The 13098-nt window shown below is 41.2% G+C and overlaps 1 protein-coding gene across 5 annotated transcripts in view; it reads right to left on the reverse strand.

Annotated features, from left to right (window-relative positions):
* The window catches only part of FRMD4A (FERM domain containing 4A), a 564004-nt gene that overhangs the window by 100370 nt on the left and 450536 nt on the right, over positions 1-13098 (reverse strand). For all 5 annotated transcript variants that reach the window (XM_033100573.1, XM_033100571.1, XM_033100572.1 and 2 more), the window contains 3 exons: positions 12826-12882; positions 11860-11882; positions 319-402 (listed from right to left, as the gene is read on the reverse strand). In XM_033100573.1, coding sequence (XP_032956464.1) covers positions 319-402; positions 11860-11882; positions 12826-12882 — 164 coding nt within the window. The remainder of the gene's footprint in view (positions 1-318; positions 403-11859; positions 11883-12825; positions 12883-13098) is intronic.

Here is a 13098-nt window from a genome sequence, read left to right on the forward strand (position 1 = left end):
CTTAGAAGGTTTTCTTTAAAAAAAAAAAAAAAAAAAAAAAAAAAAAAAAAAAAAAAAAAAAAAAAAAAAAGAAAGAAAAAAAAAAGGGGGAAGGGAGAGATCTCACACATACCACGTCAGTTGAATAAATACAGAAAACAGTTTCATGGTGACCCAAGCCACTTAATACAATTTGGAGTCGCTCTCCTATTGGGGTCCAGGCTAACCCTGCAGTGGCCCTGGGAGGTGGCACTGAGGTGGCTGGCCGGGGCCCCATGCACCCCGGAAAGGGCTTGCTCCTGGAGAGGACACTTGGGCCGGCAGAGAGGCGCAGCTTACCAGTAGGCCAAGGAAGGGTGCTCCTTCAGGGCTTGGGTGGGAAGCGCTGGCAGCTTCTTCAAGTCACTCCTCACCATTTCATTGCTGAAATAGAGGGGGGCAGAAGATCGAGTGGGGCCAGAAAACTCACTCACCCTCCAATAAAACCACTGTTCCGTGCCTGGTCCAGGAGACCCCACATCTGTCCCCTTTTAATGAAAAGTGATGGGAGGAGGGGGGCTTTCCACTTATTTATTTATTCATTTATTTGGGAAGAAAAAGCACACACCACATGCAGAGAGCCCAGAGCTCACGCATGGCTGCAGTGCCTTCTCAAACCCTGCACATGTAGAGGGGCACAGACCAAGGACCCCTGAGCAGCGTGGATCTGGGAGCAGAAGGGTCTCTGGTGACCGCAGGGGGAAGGATTCTAGGAGGAGCTCCTCATGGCCCCGCGGTGGGCTCACGGGGCTCCAAGGATGGGCCACCTGGCTGCTTTTTCCTGGAGAGCTCGCTGTTCCCCTCACTAGCACACAACGCTGATTTGCTTCGCTAGGATTGACCACCCGCTGGAAACTGTTTTCCAAAAGATGACAAATAAATAACTTTTGATTTTGACGACGCCTGGAAACAACGGTGAAAGTGGGAAGTGGATTATCTGGTCCAAGGAGGCGGTCCTGGCGTCAGAAATTCTTCTTCCCACAGACTCACATGTTCTCAGGTCTGCATGGCGCTGTCACGTCCCCCAGCTTTAACCAGAGTTCGTCGAATGCTTCACCTGCCCCCGACACTGAGCAGACCAGGAGGGCAACTGGGTGTTTGAGATCTGCAGCACCCCCTTTGGGGTGGTCCCGGTGTTGAAAGCATGTTTCCCTATACTGTCCACCAAAGCACCTGAGACCCTTGCAGGGGTCACAGAAGCTCGCCCCGGGGAGCTGGTCCTGCATCCATAGTTCTAACCTAGGCTGTGCTAGCAGCTTTTGTGCTACTCACACCACGCAAGGCAAATATTGGCCACCGGGACCTTGGGCAGTGAGAGCTAAAAAGCAATGAGGTAGCAGCTTAGTAAGTAAATATGAAGGAAGTAAGGAACATCATAGTCACAGATGGGGAGGTCCTGAGGTGTCGGGACAGCAAATCCCCCAACACCCACGCTGCTAACTGGAGGACGTGCCCTTCCATGAGTCCCCACCCAGCTGGAAATACTGCCCACAGCAATGGAATCAACAGCTACCCTTTGGATACCAAGTGCTATCGGGCAAAACCATTCCAATACTTTCAGTTCATGTATGTAGTGACAAAGACACACAAAGATGGTAGGTGGTGACATTACAGCTGCTCCCAGAAAAGGCGTTTTTCAAGTGGACTAAGAAACAGTGCAAATTCTGGCTTTTAACAACCAACCAGAAGGAAGCGTTCAACTTGTTACTGTTTGAATCAATAAATCCAAGTACTGGAACTGTTATCTACGTGGAAGGCAAGAATTTATCAAGTAATAAACCAACGAGCTGGGGGTATTTAAGGAGCCCTTGTTATATGGAAGGAATGGTAGGGGATCAAAAAAGGATGGGCCATACTCCTCGTCCAAAAGGGGCTCACAATTTACTGTGGGAGGTGAGAGGTATGAATTAAAAGATATCTGACAACTTGGGCAGTGTTTGATCAAGTTAATTCAAACAACAAATTGAAAAGTTCAGAGGAAAGAAAGGCCCCTGGAGGCTGTTATGTAAGAGGCTTTGGGGCAGGGCCTGCACGGAGAAAAGGAGAGGGTATCACTTTTGTCCTCGGTGGAATACAGCAGAGTATGGAGGCCATGTAATTGGAACCAAAGAGATCAACTGGAATGGGTGGTAGGTAAGGGAGAATAAAGCCAAATAAAATGCAGATTAGACACAGAATTTTGAGGACCTTCACTGCCAGGCTGATAGAGTTCAAATTTATCCAGTAGACAGTGGTCAGCCCCTGGAGGTTTTCAAACAGGTAAGCTCTTGGTGGTCAGGCAAATTCAATTCCCAAGCAGCATTGGGATTTTTACTCACATGCTGTCAAGGCATAGTTTAAGCAAATCTTCAGTTCACCAAACACTCGAGAGCTCATGAGGATGAATTTCTGGGTCTTATCTTTCCTGTTGAACTATAAAGTCACTGAGAACAGGGAATGGAGTCAATGACTCATCAGTGTCTAGCGTGGTACCTTAAATATCGAAAGGCACTTTTCTGGGATGAACTTTTAGGGGATGAAACTGAGAAAGGCAATGAAGCTGACGTTGAAGCTTGGGTTTACTCACACTCATCACATCCAAAGTATATTTGGAGGAGGAAGAAGCTAAAGGAGGAAGGGATTGTCTTACCCACCAAACACTAGTTTGTTGGCAAACAAATTTCCCTGATGACAGTCCCAGGTTTGACTTCCTTGCTGGAGCTTGCAGTGGGTTCTGGAACTTTCCCCCAGGGCAAGGTTACATAGACAAATATAACAAGAAATCACTAAGGCGTGAAGCCCATCCAAACCCATTACATTCTGGAAGGTATCCATGGCTCTTAAACCTTCCCCAAGGAAAGCTATGTAGAAATGTTCTATTTGCCTTTCTGCTGTCTGTAAACATCTGCAGTGACTTAGAGGTGGCCAGCCTGTCAGATGAGAGCTAGCCAAACTCAGTGGCTGCAGATGAGAAAGTTGCCCTAAATGGGGACTGGTCACTCTATCTCCAGAGACTTGTGAAAACCTAAAACTTAAAACCTCAGGAATGGGCTACAAGTTCCCAGTTTCCTCTTTCAGAGTCTTCCATTTTCCTCAGAGTCCAGTGCACCTGATAAATGCCAACTTAGAAAACATCCCTTTAAAACAGTTCATGTTGCAACAGAGGTCATGTTCTGTTTTCAGAAAAAGAAAAACAGTGGGGGATTCCGAAAGAGTCATTTGCTAAACTGAGAATATAACCGAAGTCTTCTTATTTTTAACATTACCCAGGTTTTTAGTGTTGTTTTTAGTGTTGCCAAATCTTTAGTGTTGTCATAAAAAAAGTGGTCTCTCAATGCTATGTTGCTACTTGACTTAGGTGTTTTGTTGTTGTTGTTGTTGTTGTTTTTTAAACAACGTGCCTCTCTTCTACGGCCTACACTGCTTATAAAACATGGAAGTTCGAATGACCTACAGCAGAAAACTAAGATTTCTAGCAAGACATCAAATAGGGAATTTGCAACAACAAATGTAACCAAGACACCATAAAGTAAAGAAAGCAAAAGTTAAATTTGAGAGGAGGATTAGCAAAATCCACACTGTATTTGTTTTCCTATAAAAAAACGAGGAAATGCTTTTTCAGAAGATTCTCTTCAGCTCAAATGAGATGTGGTAATTGGAGAAACCTGGGGAAATCTGCTTAGTGTGGGGGCATTCTTCCCCAAACCAGTGGTTTTGGTGTGCACCGGGACTAACACAACAGAACACAGAAGCCAGAAAGTTATCCGAGTGTAACGTAAGGGATTAGCCTGAAACGCAGAAACAGTAATATTATGCTGATGTCACACCAACGCCTCCATATGTATGAGCGTATCATGAGGGTAAAGTTCTCCAGGGAGAGCTGTTTCGTAAGGAAAAAGAGTGTTACAGGTCTTCATTATCCACAATCCCCAAATCTGCAAAGCTCGAAGAAATACACCTTTGTAACCCAGTTGGTGGCAAACCTAACCTTTCCGCGTGGGGCAGCGTTTGACCATTCTCTCTCTCATGTGTGCTTGGGCCCAGGGAGCAGTAACCCACACACTTGCAGGGTCTGTCCCAACCCCTGCCATGGGAGTGAAGAATACCTAGATTTCCCGTCTAAAACCTATAAACTTCTGAATTTGGAAGCACTGGGACCCCACAGTTTCAGAGATGCATTGTGGATCTGTATTACTTTATGCCAGTGGTACATGAATCTAGAAAACTCTGAGACAGATTTATGATGAGAAGTTGTAGGTTTTTTTCTTCTTGGCTGATCTTTAAAAGCTCCAAAGAAAGCAATTTCTCTGCTTTCCTGCCTCCCTCTTTTTCTCTTGTGAACCAAGTTCAGGCAGCAGCAAAGAAAATGGGAATTTGCCTCTTTCCTCCCTATCACGCATTTTCTTTCAGGTGGGTAGGGAGGACTCGCAAAGCTGGAGGCGGGGCATGTTTTCTGGGAAGCTTCTCCTGCTGCTTGTCCTGTAACCACTGGCTGGCAAAGCTCGGAGGCCCGCGGGACCCTCTGGGGCTTTTCCAGCCTGGGATTCTGGACTCTGGGCATATGTCATTCATAAATATGCCACACTGATTTATCAATCATTGAGGGACAAATTTACAAACATGTTTATGAATTATATGCCTTTATTTCTGATGCTAAATGCTAACTTATCTAAGGAAACATGTCCTCCTTGATCAGGGAGTTGGGTTTCTTAGGGTGACACAAAAGTTTTGTGAATTTCCAACATAGTTTTAGACTTATAAAATTCAAAACAAGTTAAAACATTTTTTATAAGTCTACGATTTGAGGCAATAATTTTACTCAAAAGCACAAGAAGCAACTGATTTTCTACAACTTTACCCTTTAGATTGGAAACCCTAACTCTGAGAAAACTGACATAGTGTCACAGCCATGAACCTTTTTACTATTCACAAGGTCAACTCAAAATATGATATTGATATTAAATAAGTGCTTAACAAAAGAGACAAGCTGTCCTAATACAAAATTTCCTCCTTACTTTATATCTAAACTTCCATAGGATTTAAAGAATACCATCCTGCAAAATCCCCCATCTGAGTACTTTTCTATGCTTGCAAAATGTGAATTATACAGTTGAAAAATCTCAGTAGAATGGACTTTTGTGCACAAAACAAAGCTTTCTGTAATAATCTGTAACTTTTCCACTTGAACATTTTGTTTCAAAGTTTCACAGCTTCTGTTCCTCTCAAAAGGTCTTGCTGGCGTTAAAGGTTCTAGCTGCTTTTCTCCTTCAAAATCCCTTTTTAAATCATAGGAAAACATCACACACCCCTTTCCTTTGTTTTTGATAAAATAATATATGAGCATTATATAAATTTAATTTTTTCCCACAAAACCTCTTCTTTGGGCTGACAGATATGTTTCAAGCTTAACAGATAACTTTTTTCTAGGATGATTCCAATAGGGACATTTGCAAGTTTGGGTATTCGAGATATTATTAGGTTATGTAAATTGTATTCCAAATGTTGACTGTTGCAAACACAACTGTCTGAGTACTTTTTACTAATTATCTAAAAGTCTCAGCAAATCTGTCTCTCTTACCATGTGATTAGTGTCAGCTGTTTTCTTTCAAGAGGCCAATTAAAAAACTGTAGGAAAATATACCCCAAATGATCAAATGCTCTAACAATGATATGAAATTGAGCTTGCTTTGAGTTGCAGCAGTAAAACCACTTATGTAAGTGCAAAATAATGATATTAGTAGGCTGGAAATTGTGATTTATAGACTGCTGCTTTAAATTAAGCAACTTTCTTTTAATGCTGTCTGTTAGCTGGGCAAGAAAATAATGTCATCTTTTCAAAGATAGCAATCTCTACAAATGTTTATGTTACCGTGTTTCCCTGAAAATAAGACTGGGTCTTATATTAAGGTTTGCTCCAAAAGACTCATTAAGGCTTCTGTTCAGGGGATGTCATCCTGAAAAATCATGCTAGGGCTTATTTTCTGGTAAGGTCTTATTTTTGGGGAAACACGGTACTGAAAATTCTTTTAGGGGAGACCGGATGGCTCAGTTGGTTAGAGCGCTAGCTCTCGACAAGGTTGCCGGTTCAATTCCTGCATGGGATGGTGGGCTGTGCCCCCTGCAACTAAAGATTGAAAACAGCGACTGACTTGGAGCTGAGCTGCGCCCTCCACAACTAGATGGAAGGACAATGACTTGGAGCTAATGGGCCCTGGAGAAACACACTGTTCCCCAATATTCCCCAATAAAATAAAATTAAAAAAAAAAAGTCTTTTAGAAGAAAACTAGCTCTTTGACTGGTTGTTCTGCTGATCTTCCAAAATTCTTTCTTTAACCTATGACTGCCTAAACGGCATCGTCTAGTCTGACAAAAAAGGCCCAGAAACCTGGAATTTTCAGATACCAGTAAGCCAAGTTTCATTTACATTAATTCACAAACTCTCTCTAAAAAGGCAGAACAGATTTCAAAGAACAAAAAAAATCAAGAAAGTACTTTTTTTCTGGTCACAGAAATTTCATTTTGTCTTTCCAGACTAGTGAAAACATGGTCTGATGGTTTACAGAAGATAAAATATTAAAAGGTCTGTATTTTTCTTTTTTTTTTTTTTTGCTTCTAACTGCTCCCCCAGAGTGCTAAGAACATGCAGTCTGTGGAAGTGAAAGGAATTTTTCAGCACAAATAAATACTCTAACCTCTCTTCTGAAATGGAGGTGAAAAATCAATTTCCTTTGTTAACGAAAGACCGCTATTCCTTTCTATTGATGGAGCAATGCATTGCTCTAGCTCTAAAAACTATGTTTTTTTTTGTTTTTGTTTTTTTTTTAAAGAAATAGAATTAGAAACCTGCAGGCTGATAGATCAGGGACACAGTAAGGTTTCTTACCAACCACTGAACTCTGACAAGCTGACACTTTCTCACTTGGACGAGCATCTAAGTTTGTACAGATGTCATCTAAACTGACCTCTAAGGATTCAATCACAGCTTTACTTCTTTTTCTCTGGTTGCTGTGTTTATTTGGAACAGAGAGTCCACAGATGAAGGGCTTTGCTTGCACATGACAGGCTGAACAGGTAAGCAAAATGTGGCACATGGATCTTTACGGGAACTCTCCTTAATATCAGCCTTTTTCAGGTGCTGTTTGCTTACTGGTCCTAATAAATCTCATGCTGGTAGAATCCTGTTTTAATGATTAGCATCAGTACATCCGGTCCTCTGTGACAAAGATATTTCCAGGTCCCAACAGACAGCCCAGAGTAACACAGCTGTAGTGATCTGGTTTCAATAAATCTTGTTAGCAAAAAATTCTACATAACAGATGTTTTTGTTCTTTTTTTACTAGTTTCCATTAATGTATGGATGATTCTTTATATCAAAGATAGCGTGATTTGGGCATTTATTTGTACTGTTCAGCATAAAGTATTTTTGAATCAATTCACTGATTTGGCAAATTATTGTTTTAAATAATTTTTTTTCTTCTCTTTTGGTGGCACATTTTCAAAAGGGCTGACAAGAAAGTGAAAAATGAGGTGATTCTCAAAATCAGAGTATGGAGATTGGCTACCAGTTAAAGTCCTCTTAGGGAAAAACAAAACACACAACAAAAAAATCCAGCTCTTACATCACCTTGCTTACTACAGTGTAGCACTAAGTCTTCTATTAACTTAGAATGTATCTATACAATTTGAATGTCCTGTTCAGATTAAATGAGGTGTTCCCTGCATTGACCTTTTTAAAGAGGAGAATATTAGTTTCCTACAATAACCCAAGGTTTTAAAAACATTGTTTTAAAAATAGGAAATGTCAGTGTTTAGTAGTTGAACCACTGCAGAGTTTGTGATAAATAAAGTGTGTAGAAATCATAAAAATGTAAGTTAGTTGACTAATGTTCAGCAGTGATTATCAAATGAGAACATTTTGTTTTTAAACTGTATTGACCCCTCGCAACCTAATATTTGTCTGTAAAGCTGCCATGGTTAACAGTTCTCAGGCTAGTCAATTGTTTTTAAACAGAAGTGCCAACTCTGCTGATTTCCTGATTGTTGATTGGCATTCATTTTTTTACACAGATATACAACAGGAAATGAAAAACGATGACTACATGCTGTACTAAGGAAAATAATACCAATGAGAAAATATTGTTTTTAGATAGGACTATTTCCTAAACTATTTCCTGAAGCTGTCTTACAAATTTGTCTACCATGTTAGAATACGAACATGTATGGCATATATTCCTTCCTAGCATGGGCAATTCTTTTTATCTATCTATATCTCAGTCCTTTTCTTTCAGCAACGTTGAACCCAAGATTTCCTTGTAAAGTTCAATAAGATACAGAAGTGAACATTTCCCTTAACTGGAAAGAAAAGGGAGTTATATAAGAATAAGGCTTCAGGGGTCTGCTAAGCAAAAAGAGTCCAAAAGAAGAAATAACAGCTTGTGGGTTTCATGAGGAAGAGGAGTTACGATTCCTGGTTGTCCTTCTCCAGTTCTCTTTCTATTAAATTATATCAGCACTTTTGACTTCTCCCTTTTGTAAAAATAGCCCTCTTACTCTTGTAAAATTGTTCCCATAACTTGCAGATTTGTAATACTCCTTCTACATAAATGCAATTTATATATTCATTGAAACCTAAATATGTAAACTAATAGCATCCTGGGCAAAATAGCCTTTTAGGAAATTATAGATTCAGGACCCTCAGGCTATGAAAGAGGTACTCTACTTTGCCTTTTGGGTGAGACCATTAGTTTAAAAGGTTACTCGATCCTCTAGATTCTAAAATACCTTAAAATTATGCCCTGGGTTGTGTGTTATAGGAAAGCCTTGTTCCAAACTGACAGCTCATTTATTGACGGGGTATGTAGACAAGTCAACACCATTCAGTTTACAACTAACGTTGTATAGTCCCACATGAATTATTAATAGAGCAAAAATAACTTTCTATAACACTGAATTGTGAGAATAGGACATCTAGAATGCCCGATGTTCAGCCACCAAACCAAATGCGGTCAACTTCAATGTTTTGGGGATTTTCCTGGACGTAGATGGGAAGAGGCACCAATGAGGAATTTAGAATGACTTCTCTTATTCCCAAACTCCAGGCCACCCGAGCCTCCTAACCGTGGGCCTGCCAGGGACAATGGGTGTTTATCAGAGAGTCAGTCCTATGTGACAGATCACCTCCACCTTGGCAGGTGATGGGAGTTGTATGCTGGGAGATAAACTGACCTTCTGGTTAAGGTGTCTGACCTCTCCCTCCCCTGACAGCTATTTCTCTCCCCAGACAGCTGCTGTTCCAAACAAACTGCAAGGCAGCCCTTTGACAAATGAAGCCAAACCAGGATCCTTTGTTTCTCTGAAGCCAACAAACTGGCATTCCACAAGCTCATTAGGGGGCCGTGAGTTACTGCCAGGCCAGGCCTGCGCTTCCCCCTCCCTGGTGATCTCTGTGGCCGCATGTTCCCATGATCTGCGGGGCCAGATAATGCTGTCCACAGTTCACATTCCATCCTGTCAGGGTACTGTCGAAAATAAATAATAGTTACAGCAGAGGTCAGAGCTGGCGAAAGAAAAGGGGGTCAAAGTATCTCCGGAGAAAGTAAGGCAGACAATGGAAACCACTGGATGTGTGGTTGTTAAACCATTTTTCATGGGACTCCAAAAAAATCTTTGTAAGTAGATATGAATCTGTACTTATCAAAATCCCCAAATTCCAATACCAAATGAAGGGCATAAAAAAGAAACAGAGGGAAAACAACAACAACAGCACCACAACACAGTATTGCTTCTAGATACTGAAAATGTTTCGTTCAACAAATTCAGTGAATAGTGACTGGCCACTGACAGTAAATATTCTTAGTTTTAAAAAAAAAATCCTTAGTTAAAAAAAAAGACTATGACTACCTCCACATTATGGCAATAACTTGGGAAACCTAAATAAAAGGGGCCTGGACATCTCGTTATGCAAACATTCAAACTGAGCTAAAGGGACTCCATTTTAGAGGTCAGCCCACTACATCCCACTGGCCAGATCTAGTCTTCTGCTTGTTTACATATGGCCCGTGAACCTAGAATGGCTTTTTACATTTTTAAATGGTTGGGGGGAGTATCAAAAGAAGAAGGAGATTTTGTGATACATGAAAATGTATATGAAATCCAAATTTTTGAGTATTATAAATAAAGGTTGTTTTTTGAACACTACCGATTGTCTATGGCTGCTTTTGCACTTAGGAAGGTACAGTAGAATAACTGCAATAGGACTGCATGGCCTGCAAAACCCAAGGAATTTACTGTCTAGCCCTTTACAGAAAATGTTTTCTGATCCTTGTTTTGGGTCGTAAAATAATTTTTTTACTTTTGCTGAGATATCTGAGTGAGAACATACCCCTCGGGTTTTGTTGGAAAGCCTTAGGAATGCACAGGAAGCGCAAAAAGAAAGCAGCTAAGACCTGAAGAACCAGTCAGCATGAATTTGACAAAGCTAAACAAGTACAGGTAGGCCACCAGCTGAAGTAGTTTATGTTGCATTTAGAGATCAAACCCCACAAAGCTTGAGAAAACATATCAGTTCCTTCAAGAAGCTGATATGTGTTCGATTTGTGTTTCTTTTAAATATCAATTTGGCTAATTTCCTGTCCATTGGCCAGAATCCTCTGCCCTGAGGCTTTGTTTTCTTGGACATGTGGTTTGGTCTTCCTTCCTAGACCTTCCTAGATTCTCAAGAGTGGGCTCTCCTGGACTTCTCTTAGGGTAGTTGGATACAACAGAATCTCAGGAATAATGTCTGTCTCTGAGCAGACAGTCCTGTTGGTGGATGGATACAACCCGCTATTCTGTGAAGGCTCCAGGAATGACCCCGAGAGATTGAGAGGCAATTCAGCCACGCTGGTCAACGGGCAGTGCCTGATGGAATAAATGGCAAGACTACTGAAGTTAGCCGCTCCACCAGGCCATTAAAGCAGGTTCTGGCAGCCGGATGGCTCAGCTGGTTAGAGCACAAGCTCTGAACAACAGGGTTGCCAGTTCGATTCCCACATGGGGCAATGAGTTGTGCCCTCCACAACTAGATTGAAGACAACGAGATGCCACTGAGCTTTAGGAGGGGCAGCTGGATGGCTCAGTTGGTTAGAGACTGAGCTCTCAGCAGCAAGGTTGCAGGTTTAATTACCGTATGGGATGATGGGCTGCACCCCCTGCAACTAAGATTGAAAATGGCAACTGGACTTGGAGCTGAGCTGTGTCCTCCACAACTAGATTGAAGGACAACGACTTGGAGCTGATGGGCCCTGGAGAAACACACTGTTCCCAAACATTCCCCAATAAAAAATTAAACAAACAAACAAACAAACAAAAAAAGCAGGTTCCCCAGTGGTTAAGTCTCCTTATGTTCTCACTTTCTAACATAATATATGGAGGAGGAAGGAAAGCAGACAACATGGAATATTTGTGCGGTAACACTTTCATGAACAAATTCTCCCTATGGAATAGCATGTTGTCCCTGGAGGGTAGGACACTAAGGCAGAGAAAAAAATAAAGATGTCAACATCTGGGTTAGGATTTCCAGGGTCATCTGCAGACATATTCACAGCATAGTGGTGATTCAAGGCTTCAGAGAGACATTTGGACAACGTGACAAATGTCCATACAATGGACTCTCGCTTTTTATTTAGTACAGAATATTCTTCTTGCTATTATTATATTTTCTACGCCTGATGTATCTGTTTTCATTGACAAGTTGAGAGTTGGAGCACATCATAAATATATATTATTAATAAATTGCCCTCCACAAAAGATACACTACTTTCTTTTAATAGAGATGCAATGGAATGCATTTTTAAGGAAAAAAAAAAAATTTGTAAACTCACCTAGAAAAATCTCCCTTTGCCTCCTGTAGAAGAAAAACATTCAATATCAGTGAAACATTCCAATATAGTGTTACAGACTCTAAAACACATTCGATAGTCAGGACGGTCTCCCTGAATAAGTCCAACTTATGACTACTACGGTCTTATCTGCTACAGGAATGAATTAAGAATGGATGTGTGCATTTGCCACTTAAATATGAGACACTAAATTAAACTTTAGAAAGTTATATACAAGGAAAGTGAGTCATAATGACAAATTGCAAGTTCCCACCTGCAGGCCCTGGTCTAACTTTTTCTAGTTTAAAGATTCTGAATCTGAATGTGTGCCTGGGTAGAAATGTGCACCTTGTGTTACTTGTTGCTTTGTGTCGTATTGCAGGCTATGTCCTGATAGTTCTAAAGACTCTTGGAGGCAGCGACCATGGCACCTGTAGTGAATCTAGCATAATGTCTTGAACATAGTTGTTGTTCAATAAATCTTCGTTGAAGAGATAAGTTAATGACATCCTTTCAATTCATCTTGCCAGTGTTACTAAATTGTCACTGTTGCTAATATTCAGTAATACCTCTTCTTCGCATAAAGCTAAGTAAAGAGGTCTTTTCCTTGTCTTTCCAGGAGGCACAAAGCGATTCTCTTGGCAATTAATTCTTGCTATTGACTTGGGTTTCTCCAGAATGGAGGAGAGTGCCAAAGATGAAGAAAATGGGGTCCCAGAATGATCTGTTTCCCCCAGGTTCAGGTGATACACACCTGCAAATTTCCCTTTGCAGAGAGATGCTGTCTTAAAATTTTGGAATACCAGACGCTCCTATTTACTGCCACAGTGTATTGTCCCTAATAGCTCTTTCCTACATGTGGCGAAAATAATTAAGAAGACACAAGTTAGTGGATATGGCGGCTGGCCGTGCAGGCCAAGTCTTAATTCCCTTCCTTCTGTGTATGGTCAGGAGAGGAGAAGAACTTACCTGTAAAATATAGGAGGCTAATTCAAACACCACTTCACTGTCGACATCTATCAGCTCCTACAAGGAACAACCAACAAGAAAGGTAAGTTTGGTACTTTACAACTTCTGTATGACATCTCCCTAAAATGAGGCCTGGCCTTCGTTTACTGGGGAGTCCCCCAAATCTCAAAATCTGATAGAGTATCTCTGGTCCTCGAGGCAACTTCTCTGAATTACTTGGCCCCAAATACTCCCTGACATCCGTTTTATAGCTCTCAGCCAGGGACACAGCGG

This window comes from Rhinolophus ferrumequinum (assembly GCF_004115265.2).
Source record: "Rhinolophus ferrumequinum isolate MPI-CBG mRhiFer1 chromosome 5 unlocalized genomic scaffold, mRhiFer1_v1.p scaffold_110_arrow_ctg1, whole genome shotgun sequence".
NCBI lineage: Eukaryota > Metazoa > Chordata > Mammalia > Chiroptera > Rhinolophidae > Rhinolophus > Rhinolophus ferrumequinum.